At 42.5% G+C, this 25,375-nt stretch overlaps 1 protein-coding gene across 2 annotated transcripts in view; it reads right to left on the bottom strand.

Annotated features, from left to right (window-relative positions):
• Positions 1-25,375, bottom strand: part of XPO4 (exportin 4) — an 86,733-nt gene that overhangs the window by 35,972 nt on the left and 25,386 nt on the right. For both annotated transcript variants that reach the window (XM_040266803.1, XM_040266804.1), the window contains 4 exons: positions 24,724-24,862; positions 14,877-14,993; positions 14,020-14,173; positions 2,874-2,986 (listed from right to left, as the gene is read on the bottom strand). In XM_040266803.1, coding sequence (XP_040122737.1) covers positions 2,874-2,986; positions 14,020-14,173; positions 14,877-14,993; positions 24,724-24,862 — 523 coding nt within the window. The remainder of the gene's footprint in view (positions 1-2,873; positions 2,987-14,019; positions 14,174-14,876; positions 14,994-24,723; positions 24,863-25,375) is intronic.

The raw sequence follows: 25,375 nt of genomic DNA, 5'->3' as shown, positions 1-25,375 counted from the left end.
GCCAAGTGGTCCCTCGACCCTGGTCTAGACCTGAGGAAGCAAAAAAAATAGCCAACGTGGACCATGTCATGAAATAAAATAAATAAAATAAAATAAACCATCCTCAGAGCCTGACTTCACTGTTCAGGCTTATCTTTCCTGAAACATGAACCACATAAAGCGCATGATAAATCAACAACTGATTCTTATGGAAGATGTAGATTCCTGCCCTTCTTCCATCACACGGAGGCTCTACCATATCTGAACTACATTACACAACTTAAAACCCAAATCCAACAACTGAATAGGGGAAAGCAGAGGGATGCTGCTGCTGCTGCTAAGTCACTTCAGTCGTGTCCAACTCTGTGTGACCCCATAGACAGCAGCTGACCAGGCTCCCCCGTCCCTGGGATTCTCCAGGCAAGAACACTGGAGTGGGTTGCCATTTTCTTCTCCAACGCATGAAAGTGAAAAGTGAAGTGAAGTCACTGAGTCGTGTCCAACTCTCAGCGACCCCATGGACTGTAGCCCACCAGGCTACATGGGATTTTCCAGGCAAGAGTACTGGAGTGGGGTGCCATTGCCTTCTCCGAAGCAGAGGGATAAAGAAAGGCTAAGTCCAGCCAAAGACCCAGGCAGGTGAATGGAGAAGCAAGACAGGAAATAACAGAGTAAAGAAAGGCTCATGAGTAAGACACTGGGCTCTGCGGAGACACGGGGAATCAAAGACGTCTGTGGGCCTCCAGTTGAGTGCCTGGTGAAGCACAGGACCAGAAGGCTCTGAGACTGAACACAGACAAGGAGTGGGGCGAGACGGGCGATAAGCAGAAGACAAGTACGAGGAGATTGCACAAGGCTGCGAAGCTGACAGCTGAGACTGGACCACCAGTATCCACACAGCCAGCAGTGTGATGAAGAGACAACATGGAAGATCAGAAAGGAAAAACTAAGGAGAGGGGGTTTTCCAACACCTAAGGAAAAGGAGAAAACGGGATCAGTCGTCAACCTGCAAGGGCCAGAAGGCCATCCAGGCCCCTGAACCCAGAAGGGCCATATCCAGGTCTTGAGGCCATGACACAGTACATACAAGTGCAGCAATTCAAACCTAGAGAAAAGTAACAACCTGTGGAAAAACGCTGCAAAGAGGCAATAAATTCACAGAACTGAAACTTAAAAAGTAAACTTAAGAAAAAGAAAAATGAAACAAGATTTGTCACTGACATTTTTCTAACAAATGACAAAATTAAAATTGTTCATAAAGTGCATATGTGAAAGTAACAGGCCACAGAATACAAAACTGTTAACATAACAAAGCAAAAGGATTAACTCTCAAGGCTGAGTGACTGCCCACAGTGGCTCCCAGCTGACAGGGGCAGCTGCTGCCGCGTCTAGACAGCTGTTCAGACCAGGAGCCGCTTCCAGCACTGCTGCAAAGTTTTCTACCTTTTCAAAAACTGTTTTCAGTCAAATGAATAATACAGAGAATTGAACTTGGATCCACATCAAAACAATTTCTACCCGAGGAGGCAGGCAACAGAGTGTTGAAGTGTAGTTACAATCACCTTTGATACTAATACTGTTTTTACCCACTACTTCTCGGATTTACAGAATAAAATGCAAGCTAATACTCAGTTTGAACATTTCTACAGAAAGAGATTTTTATGTACATTGAGGGACGAACAACCTTGTTCTCACTATTTTTTTAAAAATATATACTATATGCCTGCAACATTTTAAATGCTGTATAAATAGGCAAGCAGTTGTAAGGCTGGTGACTAGCATTTTTAAAACATATGAACAGATAAACTATAATTAATGGTTGGGATTTAGCAAAATAGCTTATCATTTTTAAACTGGTCTTTATCTGCACTTTTGTCCCAAATGCTGTAACTAATGTGGATGTTTGCACTGTATCTGCAGAGAGATCAACATACACACACTCACACACACACACTCTCTCCCACACTCTATCAGAGACACACACACTATTTTCCCCAGCTTCTGCCTATTACACTGGAGGCCCTCTTGGGCAAAGATGGGAACAGGTTCCTAACTTCTTCATTATTTAGCAAGCAATAAGCAGGACTATTTAAAGCAGGGGTCCAGCCGAAGTGTACTGCTACTCAAGAACACTGACTTAGCCCACGGCTGGCAACAAAGAGAGCTCTTCTCATGTGGCCCAGGGTCCCCAGGACTTCCTTGATTCTGCCAGGTCATAAGGTCAACACTCCTCTCAGCACACCGAGGGCAGTGCCCACCTTCTCCACTGCCACTGCCCAACCCCCGCCTCCAACACACACACGTTCTACATGTCAGTAATATGATGGCAAAGGTGCAACCAACCAGACAAGGAGCAGAGGTGAGGGCTGGGCTAGGAGGCCAGACATCAGTGCCATCTGCAAAAATGTCGACTATGCTACTCTTCTCACTAAAGGTTTAATTTGTTTTTAAAAATGTAGCTATTTGCTCACTGAAATGTTATTTATGTTACTGTGTAGTGGTCTGATATTGCTATTTTTAGGTGAATTAATAATTTATATTTTAAAGTTCTCAGTTTGAATTTTTAATATGGAAAATATAAATACTATTAGCTATAACCCACATAAACCAAAGCTCTTTGGGGTTCTCGATAATTTTTAAGAGTGTAAAGAGATCCCAAGACCAAACACCTTGAGCCCTATGACATTAAACCCATCCTAATTACATAACATTCTTATAAACCAGCAAAAACATTTCTATATAATCTTTGTTTAAGCAGTATACTGATTAGAAGAGAAGGCTTTGGAGGAGAAAAGCAATCTGTCCTGTTTCACTTAAGAGAAATATAGAAGCTGGCCTTCCCGTGGCACCCTTGTGTGGCCTCCCTGTGGGCGGGGGTGGGGGGCAGGACTTACGGTAAAGAACAGCTCCATGACCCTGCTGTCCAGGAGGGCCTCCCGCCAGGACTCCGTCGGCTTCAGGAGCACGTTCTGTGAGGACTCAAACATGGCTATATAATGTCTGCCCAGTTATCTGGGGTCAAGGTCAACCACAATAACATTCCAACTTTGTCTAAAATGTAAGCCTAAATATAACGGAGCCATCCAGAAAGAATGTAATGGAAACAGTTTAAGCCTCTTCACATATGCTACACAATTCCTGCCTGAAGCTAAGGAATAAAAGGCATTAAGTGCTGGGAAAAAAAGAATGCTACAGGAATGCAGATAACAGTTCCATTATAATTATATGTCACGCTGCAGGGATAGGCGATCTGAGTGGTGGCAACAGAAGGAAACCAATGCAAAACAGACGCCAAAACACAGGCAAGAAAAATCAACTTCTGCATTTTTATCCCATCACTTCCCTTCAGGATCTTACAGCAGCTAAAATCACTTATACAAAATGCAAAGTCTCACACAGTCTGCTTGGAAAAACAGCATTTTCCCCAAAGAAATACATTTTCTGGGAAACAAAAAAAGAGAACAGGAAGAGCAAATACACATGGTGCTGAAGGAGAACAAGTCCCACACATCAGAGCATTCGACTTCAGACAAAGAAGTTTTCTGTTTACACAAACTCTATCTCAGACTAAAAACCAATGTTTATAGTGTTCAGGCGTTCACGGTTAGCTGCTGCACACAGAATCCTGTCCTCGCCACACAGAGTCACCATGACACACCTGCAGGTGTCTGTGAACAGAACTCACGTGGAGACACGGACAAAGCCACTGAGGATTTGAGAAAGGAGAAGGCTGTGTGGACACAGAGACAGCGCTGTACCCCGTCTGCACAAGCCAAGTGCCCACAAACGTATGTCAATTAGGCCACGTGCTCATCGCCCAGTGAGAAACTTCAACAGGTTATCCAAAACTACAGATGGCAAAAATTAGACATAAGTTCAAATGCTATATTTCCATTAAAGCCCAAATCATTAAGAGAACATTACAGGCAACGCTCTGGAAATGTTTTAGATTTTTGCTTACTAAATATCTAATCTCACTCTGTGTCTTAAGAGCAAGGAGGGGCACTGAGAGCTCCTTCAGAAGCCATTGCTTGCTTCTGAAAAGTCACCTTCACGTGACTGCTGAAGGAAAGGGAAACTCAAACCAGGTTCCATTCAGCTCACTTTCCCCTTCCTGTCTGCCCCCTCGTGGAGTTGGGAGCAGCGGGGACTCTGTACATGGTGGGGAAGACACCACCTCCTCCACGACCTCATCCTTTCACAAGGCTCCCATTTGGGGTACGGCTCCACCAGAAGGGAACACATGACTGAGCACTAGGCCTCCCCATGAGCTGTCTACAAACGGGGCTTGATTGCCCTTTAGAGAAACACACCGACGTGTCTGTGGTGGACTTATCTGATGTCTAGGACGTGCCTCACAATAATCTGGGGCTGGAAGAGCACACATGAAATAAAGCTTACAGCTGTTGAAGCTGCGTGTTCTATTTCTGTGCATCTTTGGAATTTTCCACAATAAAAGGTTGGGGCATAAAACAAGGAGGCTCGAACACATGAAATAAAGCACCTGCATAAGGCAATAAAGTTTTTGTACTTTACTAAAAATACTTCACTTACACTTTTCCAAGTTAATTTCCTTAACTTGCAATGTCCCATTTTACTAACTAAAGGCAATTTGGGGGTATATAAATGTTCAATAATGAAAAATATTAAATACACTGAGTACTATGTTGAGCAAAGATGCACAAAAACGTTCTAACAATTTCGTGTTTTAAGGAGTCACAATCTGACATTAAAATGGTAATAAACTGTTACCTGTTGGATATCCAAATCTAATACACAAAATATCTGTGTATAATCACTACATACTTTCAATGAGGAAAATAACAGAACTTAATATGCTATATGCTCACTAAGATGTCAAGATTCTACTTCACATCAGGGGAGTTGTGCAACAGACCCACTGAGCCTGGATAGAATGGTCAGGCCACTTGCCCGGGTTTCATTCATGCAGCCGCCCAGGCAGCGCGAACGCACGCGGCTCTCAGGTGAGGAGTAATGGAGGCCCCTGGAAGGCCCAGCACAGAGCGGGGGCGCTGGGGGCGGCACAAAGAGGGCGTTTATGGACTCTGCTAGCCCTGGACACATGGAAAAGCTCACTTCAGCCTGCCAGTTATAAAACAGCAAGGGCTTCATCCAGGTCCTTTGACAAGTGACAGGTGATAACATCAAAAATAGGTATTACAAAAGGAAACAAGACCTAGACCAAGGCACTTGTTCAAAGTCTCTTTCCTATCTTTCATTCAATTACAAAGAGCATATGCTCCATAAATACTTGTAGACAGCAGTTACTCATATTAAGAGGAAATAGGTAAAAGTTTGAGAGAGGGCTTTTTTCCAGATATGAAATAGAATTACATGCAATGGCTCACCTAAACATCAGGTGCAAAATAATCCTCAAATCTTTTACTTCCAGTGTTAGATGCTCTTGCTCTTGGCTGGTTTTAAATGCACTGATTTCTGTGCCCAGTCTCTATGGGAAAATGTCCTTAAAAAGTTGACAACCAGGCTGGTTTTAGAATCATCATTCCTTACATGCTGTCCACAGCACAAGAAGACCTCAGGCTTTAATATCTGGCACCATCAGAAAATACATTTCCCCAACAAGTATTTTAAAGTTCCAGGTGAGTTTTGTTTTCTAACTCCAAACCTGGAAAGGCTCTTTATCTCTGGCATGACGCCTGCCTTCTGCTGAGAAAGCTCACTGGTAACATGTCTGGCCAAGAGGCACGCTGACTGTTCCCCGAGGAGTCACTCTAGACCCTGCATACTAACCCACCTTCTCTCTACTGCTCAGCTGAGCACCACCACCTAACACCAGTAAGAGTGAACATGTGCTCCAGTTTGTACAACAGGACACGATTGTATGACTCAGTTATGAATAACATCTCTACTAAAATAACATAATTATCCTCAGACACATTTTAATATGAACTTAAAACATAAAAACAACAAAATGAAACAAATTTTTAAATACATTGTTCTAACCAGAAACACATGTTCTTAGCACACTGTCCTATGAAATGGCTGGAGTTGCTGCCTATGAAAGGAGAGAACAGGGACCCCTATGCTGCCTGAAATATTGCTATTAACAACGTGCGCTCACACCACGGTTCAACTAAAAAGCCAGTTAGAAGCATATCACAGCATGAACACAACCAGTCACCCGCAAATCTGGACTGTAACTGCAGACTCAAAATAATGTAGAGAATTAAGGTAATTCAACTTTTGATTTGGTATTACCAGTTACTTATGTCTGTATCTATGTATAAGTGACCCCGAAATACACTTCTTCCAGATAATTCTTAATGTAGAATAGTTTAAAAACAAAAGGAGAAGACCATTACTGAAGTTCACAAATCTAGTGCTTTTCCTCTTAAGAAAATAATTTTAAATGATTTAAAATTTAAATGAAGCAGTATTTCTCCTTCTTTTCAGGTTTTGTACCTTTCTTTGTTTTTCCTCTTCTGTGACCATCACACCCATTCTTCCCATGATTCCAAAATCTTTACCTTTTTTAAGTTCTTGTTTAATAACTTGTGATTCTCTTCAAACTAGTCTATGATACACAAATGGTAATTAGACTTTTCTTTTCCTGACAGACAAAAGTAAGTTTTCCCAAAAGACTATTACACGAAGCAAGAGTCTCTAACAGTTTTAGCAAAACAACAGGTTCCTATTAAAGTTGCAAAAGTCTCAGTTTACGGCGCTACTTTAACAGCTGTGTCATAATATCAACATGATATTGCTTTATCTTTTTATCTAGATACATTATCAATAAAGAGAAATCTAACAATGAAGTGATCATTTACTAAATGATCTTTTATTATATACCTGTCAGATTTTAGGAGACATACGAGTCAATCTGGTGACTAATAACAATAAATAGCAATCGTTTACCAAAATTCAAATCAGATTTTAAACCAAGAATTTTCTGGGGCTATAACTTTACGTATTTTTCTAAAATAAATACTAAACTCAAGTAATTCATATTTTGTATCAAAACCATTCATTTGTGATCAAATAAAATTCAACCCACATGACAGCCACAGGGAGCTGCTTTCAGCTTTTAATAATCCCACATTAAAAAAAAAAAAATCTGTCATCATGTCAATGTCACTTCACCTTCCCGTGTTTTCACCAACTTCGCAAACAGGAGCTACGGTACAAGGAGTCCCGTGTCCCTGGACACACTACAAGCCCCTCTCCGAGCAAGGCTGCAATGCTGAAGTGGAAACCCAGTGTCTTCCAAGCTCCGCACTCTCAGCCCCTGGAAATTGGTCACAGCTGGAGGCTAACTGCACACACGGTGTAGAATTAACTCTCCGGCTCCTGGCCTTCCTCCCGCGGAGAGTTTACAGAGCTCTAAAGCTCTCCTCGGGTGAAGCTCGCCCATCCAAGCAACCAGAGGCACCAGCACCTGGCCTGCCCTGGGACTGCGGGCCAGAGCCTCACACACAGAAGAGCCAGGAGCACAGGCTGCCCACACCAGCCACAACTGTCAGCGGATAAACCAGCCAAGTCTTCTGTCTCAACCACACAGCGTGACCCGTAAGTACAGGCTCTTAACACAAAGGGAAGGTCACCTTGGAAACACACAAGCAAATGAGGTCCTGTTCATCTACGGACCCCTTGGACCCTTCTGCATGGAATCACCACGCAGTGGGGACCAACAGCAAAGCAACAACTCCACAGCTCACACCACAGCGACAAGTTACCCTCCAACAAATGTGGAAAGCCTAGAGTCTCGGCGGCCGGGCCTTGCAAGCACTTCATAGCACAGGGAGCCCTTGCAGCAACCTCATGCACATCTATCTTACAGAAGGAATACCTTAACTCTCCCATCTCCCCACACTCTTTGTCCCACCTCATTAGTAAAATGAAAAATTTCAGAAGCAAAGGGAAGCCCAGTTTTTCTCCTGACATATTTAATCTCCATTAGTGCTACTTTTTCTAACAACAAAAACTGCTATTTCTGGCACAGCACAGAACCATGGAGCCCAGTCTCACAAAGCACTTAGTCCAAGGAACCAAAGTCCTTTGAAATAAAGGAGAACTGACCTCACCTGAAAGTCTTCCAAAGCCTTGCCTCCAAATAGCAACGTCGGCTTTACTGGAAATCCTAGAGTAGGGGAAGCTTCTGTACCCCGTTACTATATTATGATCCAGTTAGCTTCCCCAAGAGCTTGAGCTGAAAAATTTTACCAAAACCAAATCGGATCCACAAAAATAGAATACCAATAAAAGGCAGTGTAACCAAACTAAAAAAAGAATGACTACTTATGCCAACATACCACACATACCTGCCAAGCATTCTTATTACAAAATGACATTGTCATCTCTGATGAGCGTTGCCAACCCCCGAGCGTTTATGGACGCTAGGTGAGCTGACGGCTAAACAGTGTCAGCAGCACAGACAGACACCCGAGGCCCGAGCGACGACTGCTGAGCTGCCCGCTCAGTGAGCAGGACGCACGCACATGTCAGGCATGTCACCGCGCGCTGGACACTGCACGGAGCTGACCACCCAGCAGCAGGACACAGCCGCGCTTCCCTGTGCTCCCAGACAGGCAGCAGACAGGCACTGCTCAACACACTAATGAAAGGAACGTGATACCTGAGAAGTGGCCCAATGGGAGAAAAGCACACACAATGTGCACGTCAAAAGCCACAGCAAAGCAAATGTGGCATGGCCGGGGTATGGGACGGAGGGACAGTCAGGAGGCAGAGAACTCCACGTGCAGAGGCCCAGGGTAGAAGGAGGCGGGGCCCACAGGGGCAACGCATGCTTTTAAATGGGGGTGGAGGTAAGACAGAGGACCCAGGACAAGGATGCTCCCTTTAGACAATAATCTGCAAAAACGAAAGCAGGTGGATTTCACCTCAGATCTTTAAAGACAGAGCCCAGAGTGGCTGTCTGTGACATCTGCCAAACTGCAGGAGCTACAGGCCTTGCACCACCAGGCCTGGAGTGAGGACACCTCCATAAACCACTTCTGTGCATATGAAACCTACATGTAAATCCTTATTAAAAAAAAAAAAAAAGAGTTTGCAGAAGACATGTACACAAAAAATCCAAAAACAATCCACTAAAAATACTATTTGAGCTAATAAGCAAGTTCAACAACATTACATGGTACAAGATCAATATACAAAAACCTGTATTTCTATATACCAGCAATAAACACAAAAACAAATTTAAAATCACCTGTTTGTAATTGAATTTAAAAAATTAAATACTCAGAAGAAATTTAACAAAAAAAGTATAAACTTCTACTCTGAAAACTATTGAAAGAGTTGAAAGTAAAAAAGAGATCTAAAAAGTGGAAAGACATCCCGTGTACATGGATTTGAAAACTTAATATTTTGCCACTTGTTTAACATGGCAACTCTCCTCAAACTGATCTACAGATTTAACATAATTCCTATCAAAATCCAAGCAGGCTTTTTTGAAGAAATTGATAAACTGACCCTAAACTCCAAATGGTTACAAAAAAAGACACACAGAAGACAAAATAATCTTGAAATACACTATTACATTTACAGTCAGGTGATTTTACACATGGAGACAAAAGCAATTCACCTGGGGGAAAAAAGTACCTTTACAATAAACTGCAGGAACAATAGGATATTACATGTAAAATCCCATTATACCTTATATTAAGACCTCATGCATGACAGACCTACACACAAGGGCCGAAACTATAAAACTCTTAGAACAAAATAGAGGACTGAATCTTTGTGATCTTTAGAACAAAGAACTGACACAACTCAACTTACTATAAATCTACAATAATCAAGACAATATGGTTTTGGAGAAAGAACAAATAGATCAATGGCACAAAACAGAGAAACCAGAAATAGACCTACAGACACATAGTCAAATGATCTTTGAAGGAGAAGATTAATACAATGAAGCAAAAAAAGTCTTCCACAAGGCTTAATTTACTGGACATTCATATACCAAAAAGACAGAATCAAGACATAGGCCATATACTTTTCACAAAAGTCAACCAAACTGGATCATAGGACTAAATGTAAAAATGGAAAACTGCAAGGAACTTCCTGGCGGTCCAGAGGTTAAGACTCCGTGCTTTCCACGCAGAGGACAAAGATTCAACCCTAGTCGGGGAACTACAATCTCATATGCCGTGCAGCACAGCTGAGATAAGAAAAAAAAAAAATCTTATAAAACTCCTAAAAGACAATATAGGAAAAAGTCTAGATGATCTTGGGTTTGGCTAAATAACAAAGCACGATCCACGTAAAAAAGAACTGATATGCTGAACTTCTCTAAAATTAAACATCCTTGATCTGTTCAACTCAATATACTAATTGAGTTAAATGTGATCATTAGATCTTTTACAAGGTATAAAACTAACCATTCAACTCCTGCTCAGTTTCCTAAACAATAGATCTCCAATGGCCAAAACTAGAAATTATGTCAGAACTGGGTTCCTTGAAACTAATTTTCTTAATCAGCACTGACAATATACTAACGGCTAAGATGTTCAAGCTGGATTTAGAAAAGGCAGAGGAACCAGAGATCAAACTGCCAACATCCACTGGATCATCAAAAAAGCAAGAGAGTTTCAGAAAAATATCTACTACTGCTTTATTGAGTACACCAAAGCCTTTGACTGTGTCGATCACAACAAACTGTGGAAAATTCTTAAAACGATGGGAATACCAGACCACCTGACCTGCCTCCTAAGAAATCTATATGCAGGTCGAGAAACAACAGTTAGAACTGGACAGGGAACAACAGACTGGTTCCAAATCAGGAAAAGAATACATTCAGGCTGTATACTGTCACTCTGCTTATTTAACTTATATGCAGAGTACATCATGAGAAATGCTGGGCTGGATGAAGCACAAGCTGGAATCAAGATTGCCCGGGGAAGTATTAGTAACCTCAGATATGCAGATGACACCACATTTATGGCAGAAAGCTAAGAAGAACTAAAGAGCCTCTTGATGAAAGTGAAAGAGAGTGAAAAAGTTGGCTTAAAACTCAACAGGCAGAAAATTAAAGTCATGGCATCTGGTCCCATCACTTCATGGCAAGTAGAAGGGGAAACAATGGAAAGAGTGACAGATTTTATTTTCTAGGAGCTCCAAAATCACTGCAGATGGTGACTACAGGCATGAAATTAAAAGATACTTGCTCCTTGGAAGAAAAGCTATAACAAACCTAGACAGCATATTAAAAAGCAGAGATATTCCTTTGTCAACAAAGGTCTGTCTAATCAAAGCTATGGTTTTTCCAGTAGTCATGTATGGAAGTGAGACTTGGACTATAAAGAAAGCTGAGCGCTGAAGAACTGATGCTTTTGAACTGTGGTGTTGGAGAATACTCTTGAGAGTCCCTTGGACTGCAAGGAGATCCAACCAGTCCATCCTAAAGGAAATCAGTCCTGAATATTCACTGGAAAGACTAATGCTGAAGCTGAAGCTCTAGTACTTTGGCCACCTGATGTGAAGAACTGACTCATTTGAAAAGACCCTGATGCTGGGCAAGACTGAAGGTGGGAGGAGAAGGGGACAACAGAGGATGAGATGGTTGGATGCCATCAGCGACTCAATGGACATGAGTCTGAGTAAGCTCTGGGAGTTGGTGATGGACAGGGAAGCCTGATGTTGCAAAGAGTCAGACATGACTGAGAGACTGAACTGAGTTTCACTCCACTGCCACAGTCTTTGTCTTACAATTGAGCTAATCCACTCAAAGGAAGAAATGCTTGCCTGCAGTTCTTGAGCCAGCAAACAGCTGTCCAAGAACACACACAGGCAGAGAGACACACCCTTGTGCATCGTGACACAGGATCCCGTCCCGCAAGATTGAGACTCACTTTTCTTGACACAAGGAGCGCTTGCCTTCAGCGACACTGCAGTCCTGCTTACCATTTTTAGATGACAGGTCTTCCAAAGCACTCACTACACTTTATTAAAACATTCTGTATGTGTGTATCTTTAGACAAATTCTGTTTCCAAACTCCCAGAGCACTATTTCCCTGTACAAAACAGTTGTTCTTCAGTCAAGTGAATTTTCCCGTAAAACAAGAGACTCTAAAGCTGGCTACAATATACACAGCATAACTTTCCTTGATTTTCCCACATATCATTAATGTATTGATAGTTCCATATGGCCTGTTACTTTTTCAGTCTGTCCCAGAGTTTTTTAATATCTTTCGTCCCCTCCACCAGATCTTCCCTGGTGGCTCAGATAGTAAAGCATCTGCCTATAATTAGGGTAGATCAGGGTTCAATCCCTGGGTTGGAAAGATCCCCTGAAGAAGGAAATGGCAACCCACCCCAGTATCCTTGCCTGGAAAATCCCATGGATAGAGGAGCCTGGCAGGCTACAGTCCATGGAGTCGCAAAGAGTCAGACAAGACTGAACAACTTCACTTTCTTTCTTTTCCCCTCGGCCTCCAACAAAAATTGGAGCAAAACTTAAGATTGCAAAACATAAAGGGGAAATGGTTTTCAAAGCAAACCTAAGATAATATGTGCCCCCTAACAATCAAAAGGAATATACAGGAGATATAAAGCTGATTATTAGCATAAAGAGGAATTGAGACTAGGGTGGAAAGGATTAACCTCCCTGTGAGCTCTGCACCGCTCACTGTGACCCACACTGGGCAAGAGGTCTGGGGACTCATTCCCCTTCCCAGCATCTGACAGCTCACATTCTGTCACATAAATGGAGTAGCCCCCCCCCCCCCCACCAAACCCCGAGTTTACACCCCAGGGGATGAATGAGTTCCTATCTGTGCAGAGTCCCCAGTGCATCCTCATGTCTGAAATGGCTGGTTCTCTACGTCCTTCTGCTGATCGTCCACTCTTTTCTCCTAAACAGACCCCCATCCTCCAAGAAGGGACTAACACACACAGAAGAGGTTAAATGAAACACCGTGTAACTCCCTGTACTGTAAGGAATAGATCAGATCAAGGAAAACAGCACAGCACGGACAGCCAGCTGATCAAGCAGACTCCTACGAGCTCAGCAAACATGTGCTAGCTCCCAAGAGTGCTGTAAATGCATCCTCTTGTTCAATTCACTCATAGTCCATGTCCCCATTCTACAGGTGGACACAGTGAGACTCAAAGGAGTAAGTAACAGGCCTGAGATCGTCTGAAACTCGAGCCTGGATCTGTGACTCAACTAGGATGCATATTACTGCTTTCATTCTATCAAGTGAGCAAATGTTCTAGAAAAGCAAATCAAACTCTAAACTAAGGAACAGCAGCAGTTCATTTAGAACAGTTATAGCAGTTCTAGCACAAGTATCTCTACTTAAGTAAATAATTAAAAAGCAGATACTTTGTATCTATAATATAGTCCATTTAAACTCTGTACCACTAATAATGTGCTGTGCTTAGTCCTGTCTGACTCTTTTCAACCCCATGGACTGTAGCCTGCCAGGTTCATCTGCCCATGGAATTCTCCAGGCAAGAATACTGGAACGGGTTGCCGTGCCCTCCTCCAGGGGATCTTCCCAACCCAGGAATCGAACCGGGGTCTCCTGCATTGCAAGTGGATTCTTTACCAGCTGAGCTACTGAAATTTTCATGCTTTTACATTGGGAATACTTTTTGATGAGTAAAAATATTACTACCTTATTATCTACACTTTAACAACACTGTAGTCAACAAAGATCAAATGGAGAACTCCCAACTAGCCTTAAGGAAAGTTAGCCACAATCTGAATGGAATCACAGGTTACAAGAGAAAATGACTGGGTTTCTTGATAAAACTCCCTCCCCACTAAGGCAAGCAGCTATCCCTTGGTTAGCAACAGCCTGGTGATGTACCATGTTTCCATGTATTCAACCTTCTTCTACCAAGTTATAAATGAAACTTTAAATGTCCTAAATATTCCACTGCACTGTGGTAATATAAAGTAAAATTCCATTTCTAAAAGGTTCTTCTTTTCTTTCAAAAACACATTTGCTTGACCTATAGAGACACAGCGCCCTCAGCTACAAAAGTCACACAGGACCACGGCCACACGTCAGCCTGCGGAGGCTGGAAGGATATGGTTTGGAGGCAGGAAGTTCCAGCTGAGGACGTGGTTGGCCAAGGCGAGGTAGCGCTGGAACACGGACGACATCTGGGCGCTGAGGTGCTCTCGCCGGCTGAACTCCTGCAGCACCTCCACCGTCAGCAGGAAGATCTGGCGGAGGTCTTCCTCCTGTAGTCAATTAACCACACGTGCTCTGGTCAAACACTTATACAAAATACATTCCCTTTTAGAACCATAAAAGCAAACAAACAGAAATCTTAAAATTTCCAATGGAAAGCATGACTTCTTTAAGGACACCTTCCATTTTTAGGCCTGCCTGGAAGTTACATCACAGAATGCTCTCAAGTGATGCCATCTGAAGACACCACCGTCACTTAGAGGCCACTCTCCAGAGAAGCAGGTCTGAAGTGAAGGCCAGTGGCTTCAGTGTGAGCCCCCCAATTGAAACCAGGGTCTTCACATAACTCACTTTGGAGCCAAACAATACACATGAAACAAAGAGCCCACGCCATCTGCAATAACACTGAAATACACAGCCCTTTCTGGCACACTGCCAGGCCTACTTTTAAGGCCACCAGAGTCACACCAACTAAATTAGTTCTATCTAAACACAATATGAACAAAATTGATAATCTAAGGACCTTAATAGTAGCATTTCCATTTTAAGACTAAAATTAAACAAACAACCTTAAATCATCAACTATGTTCACCGAACCTATCGCTTTACTGTATCCTATGAAATCACAACACAAATTTTCATGTACAGGCTATAATCAACTAGATAAAAGAAATGTTCTCACTCCACTAGGAACAAATTGAGTAAAAAGTGAATGATCTAATGATTAAAACATAAGAACAAAAATAACAGTACCTGGAAAACTCTTTTGCAGTTGCCATGGAACTCCATACTCAGTCCAATATTGCTCGTTTTACTTGAACTTGAGAATTCACTCAACAGTGCAGTGAGAATTGAACAGGCCAAAGTTTGCTGTAAGTATTCAATAACAAATGATCGTGAATCACTGTTTTCCCATGCTTGGTTTCAATACAATATCTGTTCAACATAATGAAACGCTTTTATCTCTGGTACACCCATCATATCTTCTGCCACAAGAAAACCACACAGAACGGGGTAAAGATGAGCTCGCCGCTCCCAGTGGCCTTGGAATTGTAGGTATATCAGCTCACCCCAATTATGGGAGACTCTGAGCCTGGCATTCAGGACGCCCTCCTACTGTTCCTCAACCACAGCATAAACGGTATTTTAAGATGATTGATATTTAATGAATTATTTCTTTTGATTCACACAATCCATATCCCCATTTGACATTTGAAAGAAGTGAGAGTCAAAGGGCAAGTCATCAAGGCCAACTGAGATCTGAACCCAGGTTTCTCTGACTCTAATTTCTGATGACTATAACCTGTATTTCCAAACAGCAGAAAAGTGAAACCGATTTTACAGTCTCCCAAAATATTAACCAGGTAGTACTGCTGAGTTTTTGCAACTGAAAACAAAGATTTTCCTTCTCAGTGGCTGTATCAACAGGCCCAACTATCAGCTCACTGCTTTTACTCACAGCGTCAAGGTACCATGACAGGGACGATACCACTCACTCTGGCAAGTTTCCAGAGATCACACAGAAATATGCACACTACCTCTGAACAACCCAAAGATTAAAGTCAGGATGATACTATTTATGCAGCTTATACAACAGCTGAGCACAGTCCTACCCGCCCACCAACTGCAGCATCTCTGCTCAGAAATGCTTCTGATGTCCGTACCTTGACCTTACAGATGCTTGTCTCGGTCATCTTAGCAAATACACATAAAATTAAATTCCTAAAGATTACCACGCATTGGTATTTGTTGAAGATGAACGATGGTTACACAGGTGACCAATATACTATTGGTAGTGTATCTGTACACTTTTGTAGTATTGGTATATTTTTGCATGTGTCTAATAAAAGTTTCCTCAAAGAAAATGTTTTTAAAAAAGAAATAAATTCCTACTGGCCTCTAAGTCTTAACTGATAAGTATGATGTATAATTAACAATTATGATAGCACAGTGACCCAGAGATTCAAGCAGCTTATCAGACTTTTCCACACCAGAAAGCCCTAACAACATGGATTACGTGTGAATACCCTCGGGAATCCTGGGGTGTGCAGACCCGACTGCCTTTGACATCAAGTCTTCTGACTATAGATATATAGCTTAAACACACACACATTCACTTTGTAACTGTACTTCAAAATACACATATGTTATAACATTGAAATATCCCCCTTTACCCAATCTTCAAGAAGAGTGTGTAAGTTGGACTGCCTTTGCAGGGACCCAGGCACAGGGGGAGAAACGAGCATTCAGAGCTTCTCTCAGAGCAACAGCTGACCACACTCCCTTCATCTCACAGTTGAAAGGGGCACAGACATGCACCAAGTGCAACCATCTTCACATTTAGCTAACAAAACTGTGGTTGAAAAACTGGCTTTCTTTTAAAATAGTGATTAATGATCGAAGTGCCAGCAATCAAAAGCTCACAGATACATTTAAGTGGCATTGGGATCAACGATGAATGTAGTTTTAAAACACGGCTAGGTTCTGGTAGGGAAAGTGGGTAGTAGTATTAAATACAAATTAATGAAATTCAAAAGGAAAAGTTAACTTACAAGGATCTAACATGATGGGTTACAAGATCCTATGATTCTGAAAACAATTTTTCCCCATACTTTTCACTTTTCTCTTACCCCTTCTAAATAAGACTTCAGTACACAGAAAGAACACTATGAACAGATACCTAAATGTATAAGAAAATGTGTCTTACTGAAAAATGGAAACTAATTTTGGAATCTCAGGTGAAATAATCAATCTACTGAAAACGGGACTGATGTACAACTTATTCAAAAGCATGCAAACTGAAAAGAACCTAGAAGCACTCGTTAAATATAAACTTATCATCCTTACAAATTATCTATAATAGTTTTGCACAAGTAATCTACAACTTGCCACAAACTGTTTTTTAGTGTCAGATTATTTTGTTGCTCAGCTAAGTCCTGTCCGACTCTTTGCAACTCCATGGACTGCAGCATGCCAGGCTTCCCTATCCTTCACTATTTCCTGGAGTTTGTTCAAACCCATGTCCACTGATTCGGTGATGTCATCCAACCATCTCAGCCTCTGCAGCCCACTTCTCCTTTTGCCCTCAATCTTTCCCAGCATCAAGGTATTTTCTGACTGAGTAGGCTGGCTCTTCAAATCAGGTGGCCAAAGCACTGGAGCTTCAGCTTCAACATCAGTCCTTCCAGTGAATATTTAGGGATGACTTCCTTTAGGATTGACTGGTTTAATCTCCTTGATGTCCAAGGGATTCTCAAGAGTTTTCTCTAGCACCACAGTTCAGAAGTATCAACTCTTCGGGGCTTAGCCTTCTTTACGGTCCTAGTGTCACATCCATACATGACTACTGTAAAAATCATAGCTTCGACTATATGGACCTTTGCTGGCAAAATGATGTTTCTGCTTTTTAATATGCTGTCTAGGTTTGTCATTGCTTTTCTTCTAAGGAGCAAGGGTCTTTTAATTTCATAGCTGCAGTCTTCATCCACAGTGACTTTGGAGCCCAAGAAAATAAAATCTGTCACTATTTCCACTTCTTCCCCAAACTATATTCACCTCAAAACAGCATAAACTACAGCCATATATAAATTTTTAGTAACATAACTCACTTTATTGTTTGAGTACATGCTGACTGAGCATGTAATCACAATAAAGATTTTTACGTGAAATAAGCACTTCCTGGGAGTGCAAGCACGGGTCTGTGATGAGCAAGTGAAGGAGAAAGCAGGAGCACAGACAGGGGAGGACCTTCCTGAGGCCACTCCAGCCAAGGCAAAGGAAGCACGCTTAAAAGTAAGGCTCCTTTACCTATAAGCCTCAGCAGACACACAGGGAGTCCCCACTGGGATGGGATTGCTTTTGCAACATCCCAGCACAATGCAGACTTTCACACCAATAAAGTACAAATTCACCCATAAAGGGAAGTGTATTCTTAACGCTGGATTGGCCAAAAAGTTCATAACTTGTTACGGGAAAATGGGAATGAATTTTTTGGCCAACTCAATACATAGATAAGAACAAACTACATTCGTATTGTAGATTTAGTTTGTTGACCATAAGAATATTTTGTTTTAAATTAATTTTTCTTCCTACAAAAATAACCATTGAGAGGTTACTATTATAATGTGTTTGCTGCTAAGTCACTTCAGTTGTGTCCGACTCTGTGCGACCCCACAGATGGTGGCCCACCAGGCTCCCCCGTCCCTGGGATTCTCCAGGCAAGAACACTGGAGTGGGTTGCCATTTCCTTCTCCATAATGTGTTTACTGCTTTCCAATTTTTAAGTGCAGTTATACATTTTTTATTTTAATACATTACCATTATCCCAGTGTATTGTTTTATATTCTACCTTTTCCACTTTCCAATTATGATACAAAAGGACAAACTTTCAAAAACAAGTGGGTCCCTAGCAAATTCTCCATTCAAGGACTTAAGAAATACCGGTGCTACCAGAAATCAAATACCCTGGCTTTAATCTACATAAAACCACCAGCTCTTTAAGAACTAAAGTTAAGTGAGATATTGTATCATTAAAAGATAACTGAGCAGTTTTATTCACTCCTTAATGTGGAAGCCCTGCAAGGCTTTGAGATCAGCATCATTAATGATAATACTGTGGCCCTGAGGTGCCAGTTAACAGAAATCCCTGGAGAATGATCAACGTGAAGCATGGACTGTACACGGAAAAAGCGAGGTGCTCTGCACAGACCAGCAGAGCACTCCTCCTGTTCACAGAGGACGCAGACACTTCCTGGTGTCTAAGACGAGTCACTCGTCTCCAGACAGCCTACCAACCAGAACCCACGAACACAAAGCACCATGTGAACAGGGCAGGGCACTCAGGAGGCGGCCAGAAGAGCCTCAGAGAAGGGGAAGCTCCTTCTCAGGAAGGAGAAGTGAAGGAAGGGGGGGCTCCCAAGTCCTCCCCTCTGCCGGCTCCAGGGGTCCCCTGAGGGCATAACCCCTCAACCCCCACAGCTCAATGCCTTCCAGGACTAGGTCTTATTTCTGTTCTAGAGACAGCCGGGGCTAGGTGTTATTGCTATACTAGAGACAGCCAGGGTTAGGTCTTATTTCTGTTCTAAAGACAGTCAGGGCTAGGTCTTATTGCTGTATTAGAGACAGTGACTCCAATACTTCGGGGGCCAGAAACAAAATCTGTAGTCACTACAGTGGGAACCCCACTGAAACCAGATCAGAGGTGACTGACTGGCTGACTGGCAAGCAGCATACCGTGAGGCTCACACTGAAGTTAGCAATTGGGATGAAGCCGGTATAAAGGACAGTCAGTACAAAGAGGTGAACACGGCAATGCTTCATTTATCCAAAATCATAAAGACTAAGTATCTGTTGATCTTCCAAATGCAGCAAACAAACGCTTTTAGGGAAACTTACTTCATGTAAAATTTTCCAAAACAACCATTTCTAAGGCAATTAATTATACATGGTGTGGTGACAAAGCGAGCACCAGGAACCCACTAAAACGCAAGGCGAGTTCCCAGCCCAGGACACTGGGGGCAGAGCCCAGCCCTGCTGGACAGACGTGTGCCCACGGTTGTGCCCAGGCGCCGTCTGTGCCTGTCACTCGCTGCTGCTGGCAGTGCAACCAGCACTAACAAGCAGCCCCAAGCAACAGCTTTCATTTCCAATAACTCAGAAGCCAAATAATAATATTCATTACAAGTATACCCCAAATCAATTCCAAATGAAAACCCTCCGTGGGACTCTCCCTGTGGGCCAGGACAAGGACCTTAAACCCTACTGTTTCATATTAAAAGGTCAGAAAAGCTGGGCCCTGATGGGCTGAGACTCAGCACGTCTAGTGACGGAACCCAAGCACTTCATCTGTCCAGCCTCAACTCTCAGCCACGAAAGGGCTACACCTTGTCACCAGAGGTCATGTGACTGCCCTGAGGTTCAGACTGGATGATGGGGGAAAATGCTACATAAATGCAGCACGTATGACAGGATAAAGTCAAAAGGCAACAGCATCCTCATCATCATAAAAATAGCTTGTGTTGGCTTCTTCAGTCCTACTTCCTGACCGCTGACTACAATCCACCAAATTAAAATCACAAGGTAAGTTACCAGTTTATAAAAGAAAACCAAAACTAAAGCATCGCTAGTGCAATAGAGTGCTTGCTCACCTAGGTTAGTAAACCAACCTGTGCGTGACACAACATTAACACAAGAGAAGGAGGAAAATGAGTGTGTTCCTAATTTTTTTTTTAAGCTACTGATGAATTTCAAAGACAAAATTTAATATGTAAAACAAGAAGAAGACATTCAATGAGGTTTGGAAGTAATGAAAGAGTCTAAAATGTTTTCTTTCACTGAAGTACTAAATCCCACAAGTCAATTCACCAGCTAACAACTGAAGTAACTGCAGCCTTCACATTAGAAGTCTTAAAGCAGAATTCTCATTTCCAGTAAAAGATACTAATTTCACAGAAGTGGAAAGAACACCCTTCAGGGAACACGTGCCTCACTCTCCAGCTTACTGTCACCAGAACAAGACACTCACACACTAACCAGCTGACAAAATACAATACTCTTGTTCAGAGAGAACTGTCTCTTATAATAGCCTGGCTCTTGCCCCCAGAGCTTTATTACCAAGAATAAACTTTATGAAAGGTTGCCATACATAAAGCAGACCTCCAGCTGCTCCTCTAAGCAAACATCAATGAGACTTGTGATAAGAGAGATTAAGCTGCTATCACGTCCACCGGCAGCCGGGAATTTCTCACCCTCTTCTCTCTAGCACAGCAAAGAGGAAGAAAGGAGGCTTAAACCACACATTCAACAGCTTTCAGAGTGACTTACACAGGCCAACTGCTTTCAAAGGAAATAGAACAAACATGAAATAGGTTAAAAACTTAGCTTGAATGTTAATTAAAATACAACATTTAGCCACTTTCCTTGGGAAGCTAGGCCTCCTATGAACTTCTCCAAGGGGTTACCCCCTGCCCTCGGGACAAAGCAGCCCAGTGGGAGGCCTGTGGACACCAGGAGGGGACGCACAGGACAGAGACCCGCATACGCACTGCTTGCAAAGACAGCACAACACACAGACAACTGTGTGGTCTGAACAGGAAGCTGTGTAACTCACAAAATACAGAGAACAAAGACCACAGGGCACTTCCCAAAGTGTTTAAAGGAAACATGCTGGGCATATGCTCTTAAAATACACAATTAGCTTTCATTCATGGATAATAGCATAAATACTTTCTTCCGGTTTTCAACACTTAAAATGCCACTGGATAGAAAAAGACGATACTATGTCCTAAGATCCTGTAAAGAAAGGGGTGTGAGGCCACGAGGGACATAGCATTTGCCAAGTGCTCTTAATGCTGTCTTTCCCATACTGGTCAATCACCACCCAGAGAAGTTAAACAATTTCTCAAGTAAGGGAGGTAGTTTACCACCACTGATAAATGGCAGAGCTAGGACGTGAACCTAAGTGTGAATCCAAAGTTAAAATCCATGCTGTAGCATATGATCCCGCCCCAAACGCGTTCACACTTGCAACTTCACTAGCACGATGCTGGACCAGAAGCTACACTCAGAAAGCAAGGGGAAGAGCCAGAACTGAGTTAGCTAATACTCAATTAGCCAAACTGACTAATTTCTAGTCAATTAGGGACAACAGGAAGCATCGTTCTTAAAACAGTAAAGTTAGTCAACTAACCTACGAACTCATGAGGTCAACCCTTTCTTTCATCCAGAGAAAACCAGTTACCGCTTCAAGTATCTCTAAAACCACCTTTATACCAAAAGTTTCTAGCCACCATCATCAGTTTTCCGATTTTATCATTTTGCTTTCTTATCAAAGTTTTAAACCTCTTCCCCACTGCTATTCATGTCTCCAAGACTGGGAAAATCTTATGCAAACTCTTGAAGCACTCGCACAAATCCTTAGCAGCTGAGAAGACAGGAAGACAGACTAAAACGTTTCCTGGTCTGCAGCCTCATCTTTAAACCTGCTGAAGAACAGGAACAGCTCCAGGCACACGTCTTGAACTTGAACTTGCCATATAAATGCAGGAATGCTTTCCAAGTTCAACATTTTCAGTGTCTTCACCAAACCAAATTCATCTAGCAATCTTGAAATTAAGTTCTACATCCCACTACTGACTTCTTGCTACTATAAAAATCCTGCTAGGAGAAATTTAACTTTAGAAAACTCCTCCTGTTTTGGAGTAGTTCCTGAGAATATTAAATTTACTCATTCCTCTCAAAGGGAATGTACTGTGAACAGCGCAAAATCTTCTCTAACTAAACAGCTTCATCTGTTTCAAGCATTCTCAGAACATCGGTTATTTCAGTGGCTCTAAGAAACCGATCGCCATTTGCAGTGGGCCTACTTTCTGGGGTGGGTCAGGGCTGGATACCCAGGGGAGAGAGAGGAGGGCACAATTCCCAATTCCTGGCGTGTGTGCACTCCTGAGAGCAAGGGCTCTGGGCCTTCGCCTTCAGCATCCAGAGGCTACCGTGGTGAACGAGAACAGAGTAGAAATCCCACCTCGACACTGACACCTCAGCTGACAGGATCACCAAGGACAATCAACAACAATCCCAGAGCCACCGCTAAGTTCCTCAAGTCCACCTCCTGGTCAGTCACAGTGAGCTGGAATCTCGTCCTGCACACAAGTCACCTGAGACAGAGAGTCGCTAAGTAAAATCAAAATTACAAAGAGGAGCCTGTTCAGAGTCGGGGCTGGGATGGTATTTCCAAGGGGCAGCCTCAGCTCCAACCTTTTCCCTAGGAGTTCCGGCCAGACAGGCTGCCACATGACTTTCCCATGACCATCAGTGAGGCCCTCGCTGGAATGACCACACGGCCAAAAGTGAGACAGGAAAGGCTAACAAAATCCATGCAACTGTGGGATGCTAGACACACAACGAATGCAGGCCCTGAGGTGCCAGTGTCTCAAGAGCAAAGCTCTTCACCAGAAGTGGGAGACTCCATCTACCTACAGAGGATTTTGAGAGCGTATTCCCAGGTATCTTTACCTTGGAAAGTGTTAACGGAATCTTATCTGCAGACTATTTTCAACAGAGCTCTTCGCTACATAAAGTCAAAGTAACTCATAATGATTCAAACATGCACATCTTTGAAGTTGTTAGCTTTATATAAACAATTAAACTAGAATACTACAATTAAGTGGAAGGAATATAGAAGAGGCTCTTTAGACTATAAAGTCTCTAGACTACAGGGTCCAATTCAGTTGTCTTTTGCAATATGTGGCTATCTTGAATTCAAATAAAATTTAATTAAAATAAAAAATTCAGCTCCTCAGTCACACAAGCCACATTTCAAATACTCAGAAGCTGTATGTGCCACAGGCTGGAGAGTGAAGACAGAACATCTGCATGAACACAGCGACTTCTACCGACAGCATGGCTCCTGGAAGAAACCAGCCACAGCGCAACACAGCACACCATCTACAGTCAACAGCAAACGCTCTGTATCTTGACTGTGGTTGTTCACTGGCACACAACACTGTCACAACTCGATGCGTGAAGTAATGCATGGAATTTACTCCTCGATAAAGCTGATAAGAAAAACTCCAAAGGAAAAACAAGAAATACCTAGGGCAGATATAGGAAATTCCTTCAGTGGGGACCTCACTGGGTCAGTCCCAGCAGGAGTGAGAGGTGAGCATGCACACACACATGTGCGTCTGTCGGAAGTGGCAGAAGACACCCAAACACTGTGGAAGGGAAGGGACAGGGCCCATGGTCCTCCTAAAATGACCTCACACCACAAGTCACGTAACACCACCCTGCTCGCTGGCGGACGACTAGACACCATCCACATAGAGACGTAAGGGACAGAGCCTCAAAGACACCTTTCAAATGATTAAGGAAAAGGAACTGGGAAAGTGAAAAGATGACCCAAAAATACTGAAAGGTTAACACCTGAGAATCAGCTGAGCCAGGTACTGCCAACCCCAACTGGACACAAACTAAGTCTCCCCCAGCTGATAAAGTCAGCAACTCCAGCCAAGAACCACAGCCCACCACTCTCTAGACTGACTGGTTCTCATAGGCAACAGGAAATGGAAAGGTAAAAACTGGCCAAGCTCCCCAGAAAAGTCAGGTGTGCAGTCACACCTGGTAGTCACAGCACGCCTTCACCTATTATTAGTATTGCAACACTTAAGAACTTTCATGTCAGATATCATTTTCATATTTACTTCACACATTTCCAAATCCTTGTGAAAGGTTTATTAAAAATGGGGGGAAATGTTCAACAGAAGGGTACAGAAGGGTAATGGTTAAGAATATTATGGTATATTAGCTTGTAATATTGGACACCATTAAATAGGATTATGAAAACGACACAAGGTTTATGAACTTATGATTATGAATCCTGTTAACACAGAAAAACAAAATCAAAAGAAAAAGCAAAGCACACTCTACCCACAATATGTACACATATAAAAGAAGGACTAGAAGAAAACATGAACAAACAGAAATTGCTTGATTTATCAGACTGTGCCTTTTTTTAATGTAGATATCCATTATTGTTGCTGTAACAGCATTAGTGCAATACAAAATAAAACTTAAATATTTACAAATATTTAAGCACACTTACCACAGTGGGGTTGCCACTACTTATCAACTGGCTGACTTCATGAAAAATGCTTTTGCAGTCAATTGATTTATCTAATGATCCTCGTTTTACAATTACTGCTACTGCTAATAGAATCTGTTCCCGAACATACTTTTGGAGGCTGTAAAACATAAAAATCATTGTGAAAGCTTGTACACAAATCCCATATAAAAATACTCCCAGATACCTCACTGTGACTGCAGCTACTAGCAGCATGGCTCACAACTAAGGTGGTGTGCTCCTGGTCACACACTGGTCTAGTGCAGAATCCGGGGCTCAAATCCACACTCCAGCAGCGACGGTGTGACCCTGGGCAAGCCCCTTCACACTCAGAGCCTCAGTCTCCTCATGAAATGGGGGTAAGTGTAACAGGGTTGTCACAAGGACTGCCACTCTCAGCTTCGCAGCCCATGCACACTAAGCGCCATGGCAACTCCAGGCAACCTTGCCAGACAGACATGCTGTGGCCTTGTCTCCATCTCCATCACCGCTAAAATGGAAAGCTAACCTGCTAGCTAGCCAAGACACAGCACTATGAAAACATACACACTCTTAAAAACCTGTTTGTACAGATAGGAACATGAAAAAAGTCTTTGTATCTAAGTTCTGTTCCTCAGTGTGGTGGCAGAAACAC

Source organism: Oryx dammah, unplaced genomic scaffold (assembly GCF_014754425.2).
Source record: "Oryx dammah isolate SB20612 unplaced genomic scaffold, SCBI_Odam_1.1 HiC_scaffold_24, whole genome shotgun sequence".
NCBI classification, from domain to species: domain Eukaryota; kingdom Metazoa; phylum Chordata; class Mammalia; order Artiodactyla; family Bovidae; genus Oryx; species Oryx dammah.
The sequence above is the reverse complement of the archived record's forward strand: the minus strand, read 5'-3'. Positions and strand labels throughout refer to the sequence as shown.